We start from the raw sequence: 16,007 nt of genomic DNA, 5'->3' as shown, positions 1-16,007 counted from the left end.
TGAATTTATCCCAAATGAGAGTTTTGTGGTTAAAATTAAATTTGTATAGTGCGAGATTCATGTGTAAAATAAATCTGAATCACAATATAATAAAAAAAATTATATATTGTTCACTTGTGTAAACAATAAATGACTTGACACGTAGATTAGGGGTCCCACCATAAAAACTTTCCACATTTTAGTAATATTTGTAAAAAATAATTACAAATCAATAATAAATTTAAAAATATAATTTTTTTTTCATCTATATATAATTATTTTTTTAAAATAACACTGGGGTGTGATTGCCGCTTCAACAAAAATATATACGTAGAAATAAAAAAAAAAAAATTCTAACGTGATCAGAATTCAAGTCAAAGCAAAGTTACCGTGGACAAGATCCTAATAGCGGTAGTCGATGGGAAGGGGATTGTCGCCAATAAGATATGCAACGGAGGGATCTAGATTTTCGTGACAAAAAGCAACCATATTGTTTTTTTCTTTTCTTTTAATTTATTTGATATTTCAATGAATAATTTTGGTATTATCAAAAGCCAACATTAACTAAATATTTTCTCCCCTCAAAATCGCTCTACTTTTCGAGACATACACAAGTGAGTTTTTAGAGAAAAATATTTCTCACTTTCTTCCATTTCATTCCATTTATTTCTACCATATTACTATTAATTTGGGCAACAAACAGCATGGATATATATAGTAGATCAAAAAGTAAAGAAATTTTCATTAGGAACGATAATAAAATCCAAGCACGTAGGATAAGACAGGTCTGTCCACTACAGGAAATTAGGGATTTAACGGCGTTTAATTAACGACATTTTATAAAACGTCACCTTTTTTAATTTTTAACGGCGTTTTTATAATCGCCGTATATTTTTTTTAACCAAAACGGTACCGTTTTGTAATGGAAGGCGTTTAGAAACGCCTCCGAATGCGGTGCATACACGCGCCCCTTTTTGAAACCCTTATTCATGAATCTGAGCCCTTTCTCTCTCTTATAGCCACACATCTCTCTTATCTTATACGCACACATCTCTCTCTCTCTCTCTCTCTCTCTCTCAGCGACGAAGAAGACGAAGGAGAGTACTCTAGGAAGAAACTTCATCTCTCGAAAGATCAATCGGCTGTTCTTGAAGAGAGCTTCAAAGAACACAAGCTCCATCGGCTGTTCAAAGCGATTTCGAAGATTCAGATCGATATCAATCGGCTGTTCAGAGCGATTTCGAGCGATTTCGAAGATTCAGAGCGGCATGTGCGTTGCTGAACTTGTCGTTGATCGACGAGAACAAGATTTCGATCGGAGCTTGCGGAGCGATTCCGCCATTGATAACGCTGTTGATGAATGGATCGAATAGGGGGAAGAAGGACGCGATGACGACGCTGTACAAGCTGTGTACGGTGAAGGGAGGGGCGGTGAAGGCGGTGGTGGGGCTGGTGGCGGCGGAGTAGATGGCGGAGTTTTGGTGACTGTTTTTCCCTTCAAACAAAACCTAAACTGTCTTGACATCAATTTATTTGAAAATCAAGTGACAGAAAGCTCGAATATGAAGGTTTTTGAGTTCACATTATTTACTTCTCTGTTATCAGAATGGCGATAATTTGTATTTTAACTTCATTTGAAAAAAAAAGTATATATTTTTTAATTCTATTATGAGGATAATTTTTAGATACACAGAATGATCAATTAAAAATGTATACATGTTCCATTTCTTGTTAATTTTTTCTTTGTGTGTGGAATTTTCATGACCTATTTGTCATTCACCTCTAACTAAGTTGGTCATGAAATTAAGGTCATCTTGTAGATTCCAAGAGCTATATGACCCATGTCCCTCCCTCCTCCCGCATCTCCTTTTGATTATTTCTCTTTTGCCAAGACCTCTATGGATAAAAATCTGATATACAGGGGAAACACTAGGGTATATATATATATATATATACATGGATTTGAAATGAATGGATTTGATATCACTCATTCAAGGAGTATAACGTCTAGTTCAATGTAATATTCTAGGTATGGATTTCAACAATGGATTTGAGAGTTTTAGATTAATGGATTTGAAATATCTGAGTGAATATGGTTAATTGAAATCCTTTAATGAATGATTGTACTTGTAAAATTTATTAACAAAATTCATCTTTCCTATCTCTATGCATCCTTCACATTAGAATTATCAATCTATATCCATTAATCAACTTTCTTATCAGAGGTAAAAATAGGCATTGCTAGCCTAGACCAGTTAACCGGATGAAAACATGAAGTTGATGAAATAGGATGGAGCGAACTTATAACCAACATGATAAGGAAAATAATAAATGTTTAATGTAATAATTGATACTAAATGGTATTACAAATAATAAATGTTTAGTAGGGATAAGTCTATACTGAAGATGTGTTTTACACCTTTAAAGATATTTAATTAGAGTGTATATAATATATGTATGTATGTGAATGTGTGTTTTATAGTGATATATGTCTATTTGTACATATGTTAGTTGTATATTGTTCTGTCTGGTGATTAAATGTTTTATTTGTTTATTTATTTTATTCAGTCAATAATTGCAAAGAGGGGGAAGAAAAAAAGGAACAGCGGAAAGGAACCAAAACAAAACAAAGCAAGACAAACAACAATATCAAAGGAGACAACATGATGAAGCTGGGAGCAAGTTCACGTATACATAGAAGTCATTGCTAACAGGAAGAATCTGTGAACCTTCTAGGTATCCAAGAAGTTATTTCTGAAAGTTCATGCTGCCATCTCATTAACAAACATGCTTAATAAATACTCACATGGCCTCAAAACTGATCCAAACAGCAAGCCATGAAGCTGAGAACCCCATTGAAGTCTCTCTAAGAGAAGCTTTTGAATTTCTTCAACCACAACTAAGACCCCCGTTTCCACTAAAAATTCCAACACCTCCAGAATACTTGAACCTTAACCGGGCAATTCTCTATGGAATTTTTTGTGAACCCCATTTGGCCAAAGTTCATATTAAGCACTTACATGGAAAAATAACAGATGGTTATAGTTTTTTCACGAATATCCTTACGAAGGTGGTTAATGATTTGTACCCAAAACTTGTTGATTCGGCAAAGATTCAGTTGATTTGGGTTACTACTGAAATGGTATGTGTTTCAGCTATAGGAATCGATGGCTTGTTAGTGGCCCTTCTTAGGCAAACTGTTTCTGGGGATTTTAGTGAAGGGAATTTGTGGTTGTGTTCAGAGTTGGTTAGTCTTTTTTGGGCCAAATGGGATTGTTTATTAGAAGAAGAGCCATTAGTCTTAACAAGTGCTCTTTATACATTTCTTCGGTTATTGTCTGATCATTGTCGGTTATCGAGTAATACAAAATTAGAGGTGTTGAAGCAAAAGGAGATTGATTTTTGTGTCAGAATGTTGAGGCAGCAGTTCCATCTGTGTTTGAAGATAGGGAGGGATCTGGTTCGCATTCTACAAGACTTGGCTCATGTACCTGAGTTTCAAGCTATATGGAAGGACTTGCTGTTGAATCCTGGTGAATTCAAAACTAACGAGTTTCATGATATTTCACAGCTTTACCATTTAGTATCAATTATTACATTAAACTGTCAAACTCCCTATTCAGTTGTTTATTGCACATAGAAATTGTCAAACTCCCTATTTATTATTTGTTTATTGCACATAGAAAAACCGCTAAAACCCATGCTCACAACTAAAACCCATGCTCACAAATTTTGCAGCTGCGTGAGTATATTGATGATACAGAGGATTACATTAATATTCAGGTAAACTGGGACATAAAATTTGAATTAATTGATTGAGTTAAATTGGTTGGGATTTACCTATGTTAGTCTAAATACACTTCATGTTCCCTTTTTGTAGCTTGACAATCATCGAAACCAGTTGATTCAGGTATTTTATTATGCGTGCTTTTTATGATATTGATAGTCTTGATTATTTTCTTGTTTGTCTGTTTTAAGTAACTGAACTTTGTAGAGTTTTTGTCTTGACAATAGAAAATTTTCATATTTTTACTGCGTGGCTGCAGCTAGAGCTTTTTCTAAGTTCAGGAACTGTTTCTTTATCCATCTATTCTTTGTTGGCCGGAATATTTGGCATGAATATTCCATATACATGGAATGATCATTACGGCTACATGTTCAAATGGGTATGCCTGGAATTTCACCTGTTAAATTTGGCAATATATTTGTAAGGGGACCCTAAAACATCAGCTCATATATGAGTATGGAATGAAAATAGATTTGTTTTGTGGCATTTGATGCTCAATGTGATGGTGAAAGAATTCGTCAACAAAATTCAGTTTTACCACTATTGATAGTTCAAAATGGGAAAGTAGTTCATTCTGGTTTTTATGTCATTGGAGGTGATTCTCATTCCATATTGTTTTTACAACTTAGTTCTTAGTAACACTGACACAGCTCTTGAATCTGCAGCACTGAGTGTAAATATTGGACATAAGACTAGCAAGTTCTGGGTGGTAGGATACTCGGGAGGGAGCATGCATGCTTGGGCTGCACTCAGATACATTCCTGACAGAGTAGTAGGTATATTGGTCTCTCTCTCTCTCTCGCTTTTTTTATTTTATTTTTTAATTAGTAAATTTCTCTAAATAAGATGTTGGCCTTTAGGGACCCATGACTTGCAATTTGGAAGGCTGTATTCTGACTAAATGTTCTACCCCTGGGGGTTATGTTGGTTTTTTATCTGCATTTTCTCTTCATTGTGAGTAATTCATGTTCATGTCTTGATTATGTTGAACATTGGTCTGCAATAGTCACTTTGGAATTAGGAGGAGCTGAAACTAATAAATACGTAATCAATCAGTTTATTTTTATCTACACGTGTTAAGTTAGCAATCTGCAACCACATTTTAATGGCTCCTTTTGATATGCTCTCTGTTCTTTGTTGACTTGTAGAGACCAACCATCCACTACCGCGGCTGCTCTATGTATCAAAGCTAGAGAAGTCGGTAGTCTTTATTATCTATTAGTTACTCATTAGTGGACTCTCTTTCCAATTTTTTACATCCAGTCCTTGCTCCTTATTGTTTTTAGCAAATGCTTTCATAATTTAACCATGTGTTGTAGGTTAGTTGCTGCTCCAGATTATCAATGTGATAATTTGAACCACTGCTCTAATAATATTTTTTACAAACAGAATGATTATTTAGGGATATTTTTTAATGAAATTTACAGAACATTTGAACCACTGCTCCAGATTTTGCTAGTTGTTAGAATTTTTCTCATCTAATTTTAGTGGTGGTGATAGAGTGAGACATGCTTTCTGTTTTGGAAGTGAATATTTATTTTTGTACATTATGTGCAGCGTGACTTAACTGATTCAACAGTTCTGAGGAATATGGGTGAAGGTTTAGGACATTCTCTTCTTGCGTACAGAAGTGCATTACAGGGAATATCAAAGCTGCAGGTAAAAAGTTAAATTGAAAAACATTGCTGCATAATTACTAACTACTTTTCATCTTGTCAACGGTAAAGGTGTAGTAGTAATTATCTGCTTATTATAGGTTGTTTTCTTATGAAAATATTATGTCACACATTATTACTCTGATATTATTGATATGATGAAATTGGCGTTTGCTATTTGACTTTTATCAGGCAGCATTCTCCATTGCCCTTGCCATTGTTTACTTCCCTTTTGTTATTTGACTTTTTTGTTGAACTAATTTTGCCATAGGTTAATGAAGCTTCTTTGTTTGAAGACTTGAATGAGTCATGGGAGGTGGCTTGCGGAACCAATACAGACTGTATGTTCCTTTCTTCTAGTTTACATATCATATTCAATCTGAATTTTTTTTGGCCCTCTCTACAGATTTGAAGAATTAATATTGTGACTGCTAAAGAAAATCTTTTAACTGAATGCCATCAACAGCTCATATTGAATGCTAGTGACAGTGATTGACTGATTTTATTTTATCTTTCCTTCTCGACACTTGTTTGAATGAAATAAACCATTCTATGATTTTACTTCATAGGTTGATATTCATTCTTGGTAAAAACTATCAATTATGTACCCTCAGACTGTATGTTCCTTTCTTCTTGTTTGTTTGAGGTTCATTTAAAATTTAGGTCTATAGTGCTCTATTCTGACCAGTGATTTGTAAATTGATTAGTAGGATCGACATTTGAGAAAATGATATTTTTTCTGCATAAAATGGAAAGCATAAAACTTACTGATTCAAACCCATAATACGGCAGAATATTAGGATGCCTTAACCAGCTCAATAAAGCAATTTCCTGTCAGAAACACTCCCCATAAGAACTTCCATCCAACAGTTAATAGAAATTAGACCAAAACAAGCAAAAAGAGAACTAATTTCTGGTGAAAAACAAGAAGCCTTATCCTGCAGAGAACCTCAATTAAATTTATGACTACCAAACTTACTTGTCACAGCTGTTTTGCACTGTCCTTTGACTTTGCGTCATCCCAGAGTAATGTAACCTCCTTCATTGCACACATTTCACCACTTTCCCTATAATGGTGAGGACAAGGCGAGATATAAAAAACTCGATCAGTGAACAAAATTTGTGAGAGAATGCATTAGAAAAACTATACATGCAACAGTAATCAAACACATTGGATGACAGAAAGCACACCACATTATGGCAAGGGAATACAATCTCTTCCATCATCAATCTCTAATTGATCTACATCATCGCCAATTGCCATCTCTTCCTTGAGGCATGGTCATTTTGGCTCATTACACAATTCACATTAATCAAGTTGATTGAGATGCCACCAAAAACATCTAGTACTGAATATGCATCATCAGTGCTTAGAAACTTCATCCCAAATTGTCACAAAGAGTAGTAGTCATATCATGCATGAATAAATTTTATTTATTTATTATTTATTTTGTGTCAAATAGCCATCCAACTCAAAAATTACGAAAGTTGCAGAGAGATAGAAAGAGTTGAAATTCTTAGGATCCATTTGAATGGATGTGGATTTAAAATGTGTGGATTTAACATTATGTACCACAGACCTGGATCAAAGTGGATCTAACTGGACAAAAATTAAAAGGATCCTAGTAGACTATTTAACTGCATAAAATTTAAAGGTTCTAATATTGTTAATTAACCCAGCATTTTGGTCCGGCCTCAAAGTTGCGGTGCAAAAACTAGCATTTTGGGACCTGCTACAAATATTGTTAACCCAATCTGCAAATAAGAAGCCAAGTAAGAGTGAAACCAACAAAAAGAAACTAGGCCAAAACAAAGAGTAGGCCATTCCTTTTTTCTCTCTTTGTCAATGCTTCAACTACTAATGAAGGTACTTTGATCTTATACAGGTGCATGCTTCAATACAAAAGCAAATGGGGATATGATATGATAGGACATAAATTTAATTATTAAGGCATGGCAGAAGTTGATTGAAATTAGATTTTGAATGATCTGATTTGTGGACTAATAGTTTTGAGCATTCTTTGGTGGTTTCTTCATTTCATTAACTAAATCATCTCTAGATGTTCTTTTGATTCAGTCAAATCAAATTACTTTATTATTAATTGTTTGAGTGCTTGCTCCTGATTATTGTATTATTCTTTATAGGTTGAAGGCCAAATAGAGGAAGTTATTTTTGACCATTTGCATGCAACTGCTTTCCAGCACACGCCTTTAGGCAGAACCATTCTTGGTCCTGCTCAAAATGTCAGGACAATCACCAAAGATCATTTTCAAAAGTATATATTGACACGCTATACTACATCCAGAATGGTAGGTGGTGTCATAAAGTTATGAGCATTTTGTCTGTTCATAATTTATTGCTAGTTCTATTTAGTTGTTAACATGTTGCCTTCACCTTCATTCATCTATCAATTATTCAATGCCGTCAATTTACTTTCTTGAAGTCCTAAACATTGGGTGTTTACCTGGAGCTACTATTCTAGGTAATTTATGCTTTTGGAGTGTGAAGCATGAGGACCTTGTTGAGCAAGTGAAGAAGTTGTTTACCAAATTGTCATCGGATCCAACCACGACTTCTGAATTAGTTGCCAAAGGGCCAGCAATTTTTTCAGAATTTTTTGTGTTAAAATCCTTTGGTTTTTTATTTCTCTTATTTTTTCTTTTTTTCCTCGGATCTGACAGTGGGTGTTTTGGTTCACTCCTTATTTTTTGTATTAAATGGGGGAGTGGTGAGAGAGAGAGGAGGGTAATGTTATTTTGTAGCTTTGTATATAAGGTAGTAATTTTTTGATTGAGAATTGTGAATTCAATTTTTGGATATGTTATTTTGTGGGAAAATTAATGCTATATTAAATTGAATGAGAAAGTGAATTAATGCTATATTTGTTATTTGAATGGGAGTTATTATTTCATATTAGTGTTATTTAGTTTTATTATTGGTGTTCTTTTAGTTCAATCACATAAAATTAGCACAATTTCAAAACCAAAAAAAAAAAAGAAAAAAAAAACCAAAAAAAAAAAAGAAAAAAAAAGAAAGATAAGACGGCGTTTTTAAAATGCCACTATAACGGTTGGAATTTTTAAAATTAAAAAAACCTATGAAGGCGTTTTAAAAACGTCGCTAAAATCATAGTGACGTCATAATATTGTTAGGGTAGGACATTTGGCGGCGTTTTTATAAACGCCGCCTATACTAATACAGCGACGTTTTCCAAACGTCATAAACTTATAGCGACGGCCGCATCATCGGCGTTTGATACTAAACGTCACAAAAAAAATTAGCGACGTTTTTTGTACTTATAGCGGCGTTTTTTAAACGCCGCTAAAAGCCTTATTTCCAGCAGTGGTCTTTGATCAACAAGTTCCACAAGAAATGACATAAATAAAAATTCATGGCAATTGGCTACCCCTACAACTTCTGTCGTGCAATGTGCCAATTCCTCTTTCCTGCAAACCAAAGGACACTTTGAACACCAAACAAGCCAATTAGATATTAAAATTCCAAATTAGAAACATATAGATAACGATAATTAGAAACAATTCAAGTTACAAGTCAGCCTTAACACCATAAAACACACCCCATTGTGATCAAAATGTGAAGAATTCAAACACTTACATTGCAATTCACCTCATGCCTTGGATTGTCCCATGAAAATGCTAAGGTGCTTGCTTGGGTTTCTTTGTGACAACAAGGTTGTTGAGGACACTTGTTAAAGCTGTTGTAGTGATCAAAGATACCTTCAACAAGTTCAATGCCCACATAAATCAAATTAAGACTCTTACAATCATTTTATTTAGGGCAAATTATAGAAATGGTCTCTATAGTTTATCCGTGTTTTCATTTTGGTCCCTGTACTTTTAATTGCATCAATTTTGCCTCTACAGTTTGGTTTTTGGCTCGAAATGATCCCATAGTTAACGGTGGTTAGACATTTGGACGGAAAAGCAAGCCAATTTTGACTTTCTTGACTTTCTTGAACAATTTTAACTTTCTTGAGTGTTTTTGGATCTGTGAAAATGTGGTTTGGAAATACTCTGATATCCTGTAGAACGCTTCTGATCCTTAGCTTGTCACCAGAAAAGGGGTGAACATTGCGGTCGGGGGTGCCGGTATTAGCACTTCGACGGACAAGTCAGTATATAATCTCACGTTTGCTTGTATCGCAAGTTAATCTTATTTATTCTCACATACCTCTCTTTGGTTGATGCTCCTCTTATTTATACTCATTCTTGATCTTGGGGGTCGGGCCCAGCTTTAGTCCAACGTATAATTGCTCACTCGGCCATTCTATCATGCCTATTCGTACTTGGCCTTTTTCACTGCTGATTGTATGGCCGATTTAGTTATTTGGCCTCTAAATCCCCCCAGGATAGAGTCGTATAGGATATAACTTGATTTTTCTTTAAATTCACTTGGCTTTCCTATATGCAAAACGATATTTGGCTTCCACATGATCAATTCAATTTGTTCTCTAATATCATCACTCAAATTTAACTCATTTAATAGATGTTTTATTTAATTTCATATTTAATTATTATTATTTTTTTAAATAAAATTATTTAAAATTTTAATTAAAAAAATAACATATATTTTTATTGATATTTTATTTATTTAATTTTTAAAAATAAATTTATTTAATTGTGTAAAAAATAAAATAAAATAAAATAATATTTTATTTAATCTAGTTAAAAATAATTACAATATTAAAGATATGTTTAATATTACTATTACTTAGTAAACAATTGAGAAATGGTTAAATAATCTTTTGCATATTTATCTTTATCCAGTTCGTCCACCCAAACATTCGATTCACTAAAAATAGACATTTCACACATTAGTTCCATGGAATACCAATCCCATGGAAATAATCCCCCCCTAAAATTGTTTAGTCACTCATATGAGGGATATGGAGTCCCTCATATAAATTATAAATTATAAATTATAATTTAATTTAAATTTAATTTAATTTAATATAATATATTTTTTTAAATTAAATTTAATTCTAATTTGGTGTTGGTGGTAAGAAATAGAGGGAATTGGCATATTATCCACCCTGTAAAAATTTTCGGGTAAGAAAATTAGGGATAGAATTTTGACAGCCAGGTATATATTTAATATCAAAATAAAAAGTACTTAAAATAGATTGCCAACGAGCAAAAATTTGCTTACTAGCAAGATTTTGAACATCTTTTTCTAAAACATTTGTAAGCAGATTTACAATCAACACGAAGTAAAAATTTTTTATTAAAAATATCATCTTGAAATTTACTAATACATAAAACAGTAGATAAAATTTCTTGTTTAATAGTACTATAATTTTTTTGTGCTTTATTCCAGACATCAAAATGATATCGAACAATTTGTTCAGATGACTGAGGAGTGACTTTCTGGAGAAGGATGCCACCATAACCAATATCAGAGGCATCAGTTTGAATAATCTTGAATGAATTTTCAGTAGGAATACCAAGACAAGGAAGAGACTTGACATATTGTTTGACTTGTTTAACAATAGTAGTATGGGTAGAAGACCAATGAGGAGGATGATCCTTTAACCGATCAAAAAGGGGTTGACATGTTTTCCTAAGGTCTTTATAAAATTCAGCAATATAATTAAGTGATCCTAAGAACCTTTGTAATTGGGTTTTATCCAAGATTTCATTAGGAAATGTAGAAGCAAATTCAATGGAGCGACTAATAGGTAAAATAGTATTCAGGTAAATCTGACTTTGGTTTGAAACAATTTAATCTTAGGAGTAGATATGACTAGACCATGACTTTTTATGGTATAAAAGAAAGCAGTAAGATGTTTCCAATATTCACTAAGGGTCTTTGAGAAAATAAGGATATCATTAATATAAACAATGGAAAAATGACTAAAGGGATTGAAAATATCATTCATTATATCTTGAAATTCACTAGGAGCATTTTTTAATCCAAAAAGCATGACATTCCATTCATAATGACCAATTGGTGTAGTAAAAGCAGTTTTATATCTATCTTTAGGATGAATTTGTATTTGCCAGAATCTACTTTTTAAATCAAATTTACTAAAAATAACAGCTTGACTAAGCCTCTTACTTAAGTATTTTTTTATTAGGAATAGGATATCAAATCCATTCTAAAACTTTATTTAATAGTTTATAATTAATGACTAAGCGAGGGACATCTCTTTCTAATTTAGCATTTTTATTAACATAAAAGGCAGGACAAGACCATGGTGACTTACTATGACTAATAATATTAGTTTTTAATAGTTCATTAATTTCTTTTTTACACATTTCAACTAATTCATGATTCATTTGAATAGGTTGAGATTTAGTAGGAATTTGTCATTCATTAAAATTCTTAATATATGGTAATGTGACTGCATGTTTTTTCCTATGCCAAAAGGCAGTTGGTAAAGTAGAACAAACAGTTGTTTCTAATTTTAATTTAAATTCTTCAATTTGAGATATGGTAACATGATCAGTTAATTGTTGTTCAATTCTTTTATAATTAACTTCTTCTTTGAGATATCTTAACTGACAAGTCAGACGATTAATAGATTAAGAAATGGAACAGTCTTTTAATTGGTTTAATTCGAGAACTTTAGGTTTAAGAGTGACTGTTTGACCAAAAGCTTGAGTAGTGATTCCTTGATTGAAAGTAGTAAATGGATATAGAAGGAACATAAATGGTGTTCCTAAAATAACTTTATCAGTCATATTTCTAACTAAAACAAATGATGTTTTAAAACAAACATTATTTTGACAAATATATACTTTTGGTAATTTATATTTAATATGCATTTTACTACCATTAGCAGAAGTTAATTGTTCACCTGTTTTTTCATAATATTTTGTAGGGAGTAATCCTTCTTGAATACAATTGAGATCAGCACTAGTATCAATTAAAGTGATGACATCTAATTCAAAATCATTAATAACTAGTTTAATTTTGGAATACCATTTTTGAATATGAATTTTATTGATAAGATTTAATTGTTTACTTTCAGAATTTGATTGGTGTGATCGATTATCAAACAAAAGATTATCTAGATTAGTATCTTCATCAGTTCCTTCAAATTCACGAGAAGAGATAGCCTCATTTTGTTGGAAATTATCTAAACGTTTATTAATTTTTAATATAGTGATTTCATCTTCTAAAAGTTTATCTTTACTTTTCAAATCTTTGATAAGACATTTAATTTGATTAATTTCTTGTTATAAGTCTTGAAGAGTAATTTCCTTTTGTTTATTTTTAAATCTCTCTAAAGTTTTGGATAAACTAATAATTGGTTTGTCAGGTTTTGGTTTATGATCTGTGTTGATTAATAAAGATTTTAATTTAGCAGTATATTTCTGTTTTAATTCTGGATTCTCTAATTTACTAATGAATTCAATAAGGCCAGTTTCTTCTTGATTTGATTTAGTAAGAAAAGTAATTTGTTTGGCTGGTTTACAACAAGTATCATTAGAACATATTTCAATGTTATTATCAGAAGTATCACTAGGTGAATGGTAATCAGATGAATTACTATGATTGGGTAAATCTGAACAAGAATTACTAGCAGATTGGTTTAATTGGAAGATTTCAAATAATTGATTCTTAGATTCATCATTAATTTGGAGTTGATTAACTTTTTCTTTTAATTTTTGTTTTTCTTTACATTTATTAGAATAATGACCCTTTTGACCACAATTATAGCAAGTAATATCTTTATTAGATTTAGATTTTGGATATGATTTCTTATAATATTTCTTTTTGGGTTTAGTAAAGAATTTATCAGTTGATTTCGAAGGTAAATAATTCTTTTTATATTTATTGGAATATTTGTGGGAAGACTTATTGTGAAGCCCCTGAAAAAAATATATTCTCTTTAAAAACCCTTATGTTTGAATTATTTCCTTGAAAGCACCCCTTAGTTTCTCAAATAATTTCGAATCTTGCCGGTTAGAATTTTTAATTTTTATTGAAACAGGAATATCCTAGCCGAATTAGGTTCCTTAGTCTAATTTAATTTAATTCTACATAAATAAGGTTCCAATACATGAGTTTAATTCTAAACCCTCACTTCTTTATTTAAATTCAAGAATTTCCCCAAAACTAGTACATGCATTTTATACTATAGGTACCATCAATCAATTTGAGATATATATATATATATATATACATTGGAGAAGGTGTCCATAGTACCTAGATTGAATAAAAAAAATCCCCCATCTCCCTTCCCAATGGCCGGCCACCCTGGGAAGATGTGAGGGGCTTGTTTTCAAGAATTGTAATAATGACATTCTAGAAACCCTAGCACCTAGTACCCCTAAATCTAGGGTTTTGTTCCCAACACTAGTTTCACTCCAACTAGAAACCAACTAGATATTGCCTAATCCCATGATTAAGTTCCCTAATCACTTCCTATTCCATTAGACTCCAAGTAAATCCAAACTTTTCCATCCAATTCCAACTAGTGGGTCTTTATGTCTTTTTACACCAAAATTTGCCTATAAATACCACCACCCCCTAGCATGGCATACACAAACAACACAAACTCACACACTTTCGGTCTAGAGGAGAGAAAGGAGGGCAAGAGAGAAGTCTTGAGAGGGAGAGGAAGGAAGAGGAGAGCAATCTTGTTCAAGCCTAGCAAGTAAGCCACAACACAACTCTCTCTTTCATTTTCCTTTATAAAATACATGCTCTTAAGAGTTCTAAACCTTGTTTTCAGATGTGTTACTAATGATTTCCTTGTGTTAAAAATGATAAGTGTTGAGCCATGATTCTACCTCTCTTGTAGTTTCCATCATTTCGGTACAAAACTATCTTTTTCATACCAATCTCTCAAACTTTCCAAAGGCACACCTTCAAGAAACTTTTCTGAGTTTAATATATGTTATTTAGTATGTTTTCATCACAAAAGAAATGAAAATTTTCCCTTAGTGGATCTCTTTTCTCACAAATCTTCTTGTTTTGGGTATTGTGCCTTAAGAATCTGTTTTCACAGCCAACTTTCAAAATTTCTAGAAAAATGTAGAAAATTATTATGGACCTCCGTTTTATGTCACAATCTTCCTTAAGGAGTTAGCTTTCAACTAAAATTGGTTTCATTGAAAAACAGTGAGCGGTTTGTAAGAAATCAAATTTTCGTAACGGTCGACGAATCTGGACAGCGCTGGAGTGTTTCTTAAATAACTAAAAATCTAGAAATGCTATCCCATTTCCAAAATATGTTCTGGAAACTAGATTAAATTCTCTACGAACCACAGAAAGGCCGAGCCCGGTAAAAATCTAAAGTAGCCCTTTTTATTTTAATTTTTAAATGATATTGAATCTGGAAATTCTGTTGTGCATGGGTGTTTTATGCTCTTGTGTTCATGAAAATGCTCATTAGCTTATGATCATATCTTGGCATGGTATTGTATGTGTTATGGTTGTGTTCTTTATCTTCTTCATCTTAATGATGCATGCTTATGTGGATATTATTATCTTGTTAAGTTGGTCTAACATTGAATTAAAGCATTTAACTCCACGGAAAACTTAATTGGGATGGTATTGGGTTTTCGATCACTTGAGTAATGAAAGGGTGATAATATGTGATGTATGGATTGATGGGATGTGCTCCCTAATTGAAGTTTAAGTCTTGCGCATGCAATTGTTGCGTAAACCCTGGAATGGAACAGACGTATTCAGACTCTTTGCGATGGTTTGATTGGTGAGATAAGGTTGGGTTCGGATGGGACATTCAGGAAGATAAAACTTTTTTGGAAGGATAAGGTTGGATTCAGGAGATACTTTTTATTTTCAGTGTCCCTTTTGAGGCCCTACGGTTGGCGCTACGCGGTATATAACCATTGGTAGGCATCCGAGGTTAGTTCTGCAACAAAGCAGTAAAAAGGGGAGTTTCGAATAGTTCGGTGTCCAATTCTTGTGGTTGGGAGGATGAAATCTCTTTGGGGGATTTCTAGAATACTAACCACTAACATTATAACCTTGTTATCTATTTGAATGACATGCTCCTTTCCTCTATTATTGAAATTGCTGTTATTGACTTGAATATTATGCTTCACTACTTGTTTTCCATAAATGTGATGGTGTATTGGATTGGGAAAAAGGGACGGGGTGTGTGTGTGTTTACTGGGCATTCAAAGCTTACGGCATTTCATGCCAGGTATTGAAGACTATTAGGCTGGTCGAAGGCAAAACTAAAGTATTTGAGGACGTATGGCTATCCTATGAGAGTTAGGAACTAGTTATGTTAAACGTGTTTTGAGATTGTAAGTGATAGATCCCATGTTGTATTTCAGACATGATTTTTTTTTGTTATTTGTATATATATAACATTTGTAACATATCCTTATACTTCGTTAACTCATGTAGGCCTTGTGTTAATACCTTGTCAAGATCTGTCAAAAAGGTAGCTTTGTTATCTAAGGTGGTTGGACTTAGAAGGGAGGCTATTTTGACTTCTCTGACCTTCCTGGGATCTTGCTTGGTTATTAGCTAAATGAGTCATTAGTGACATTTCCTACGCTTGTAACCTTAGATAAACCCTGTATTTAATGGTTAATATATTATCTGATGTTCCCGATTTTTGGGGCGTCACACTTAT

At 32.8% G+C, this 16,007-nt stretch overlaps 2 protein-coding genes across 6 annotated transcripts; both read left to right on the top strand.

The window, feature by feature from the left end:
* The first annotated feature begins 1,000 nt into the window (after positions 1 to 1,000).
* On the top strand, positions 1,001 to 4,542 carry LOC145801101 (uncharacterized). 3 transcript variants are annotated; one of them, XM_082891344.1, is made up of 5 exons: positions 1,001 to 1,547; positions 2,548 to 3,512; positions 3,718 to 3,762; positions 3,860 to 3,889; positions 4,432 to 4,542. In XM_082891344.1, exons 2-3 carry the CDS (start codon positions 2,786 to 2,788, stop codon positions 3,723 to 3,725), a joined length of 735 nt encoding a protein of 244 aa, XP_082747470.1. In that variant the 5' UTR covers positions 1,001 to 1,547; positions 2,548 to 2,785; the 3' UTR covers positions 3,726 to 3,762; positions 3,860 to 3,889; positions 4,432 to 4,542. The 3 variants fall into 3 exon arrangements, with proteins under 3 accessions (XP_082747470.1, XP_082747471.1, XP_082747469.1); XM_082891345.1 differs by lacking the exon at positions 4,432 to 4,542 and adding an exon at positions 4,026 to 4,263; XM_082891343.1 differs by lacking the exons at positions 3,860 to 3,889; positions 4,432 to 4,542 and having other exon boundaries at positions 2,548 to 3,756.
* Positions 4,217 to 8,301, top strand: LOC114317168 (uncharacterized). Of its 3 annotated transcripts, XM_082891348.1 has the most exons (7): positions 4,217 to 4,550; positions 5,324 to 5,425; positions 5,693 to 5,762; positions 7,102 to 7,194; positions 7,308 to 7,372; positions 7,567 to 7,731; positions 7,905 to 8,301. In XM_082891348.1, exons 1-5 carry the CDS (start codon positions 4,350 to 4,352, stop codon positions 7,346 to 7,348), a joined length of 507 nt encoding a protein of 168 aa, XP_082747474.1. In that variant the 5' UTR covers positions 4,217 to 4,349; the 3' UTR covers positions 7,349 to 7,372; positions 7,567 to 7,731; positions 7,905 to 8,301. The 3 variants fall into 3 exon arrangements, with proteins under 3 accessions (XP_082747474.1, XP_082747475.1, XP_082747472.1); XM_082891349.1 differs by lacking the exons at positions 7,102 to 7,194; positions 7,308 to 7,372; XM_082891346.1 differs by lacking the exons at positions 7,567 to 7,731; positions 7,905 to 8,301 and having other exon boundaries at positions 7,102 to 7,372.
* Positions 8,302 to 16,007: the final 7,706 nt, after the last annotated feature.

The sequence above is a fragment of the Camellia sinensis genome, chromosome 10 (genome assembly GCF_055761805.1).
Source record: "Camellia sinensis isolate YWXY chromosome 10, ASM5576180v1, whole genome shotgun sequence".
NCBI lineage: Eukaryota > Viridiplantae > Streptophyta > Magnoliopsida > Ericales > Theaceae > Camellia > Camellia sinensis.
Note: the sequence above shows the minus strand (reverse complement) of the source record. Positions and strands in the feature narration are given on the sequence as shown.

Excerpts from the sequence above, each read along its gene's own strand:
- LOC145801101 (XM_082891343.1), top strand. The coding sequence starts at position 2,786 with ATGGCCTCAAAACTGATCCAAACAGCAAGCCATGAAGCTGAGAACCCC.
- LOC114317168 (XM_082891346.1), top strand. The coding sequence starts at position 4,350 with ATGTCATTGGAGGTGATTCTCATTCCATATTGTTTTTACAACTTAGTT. Across the intron at positions 4,551-5,323 it reads ACAGAGTAGTAGGTATATTG|CGTGACTTAACTGATTCAAC; the intron begins GTCTCTCTCTCT and ends CATTATGTGCAG. Across the intron at positions 5,763-7,101 it reads TTGCGGAACCAATACAGACT|CATTTTGGTCCGGCCTCAAA; the intron begins GTATGTTCCTTT and ends TAATTAACCCAG.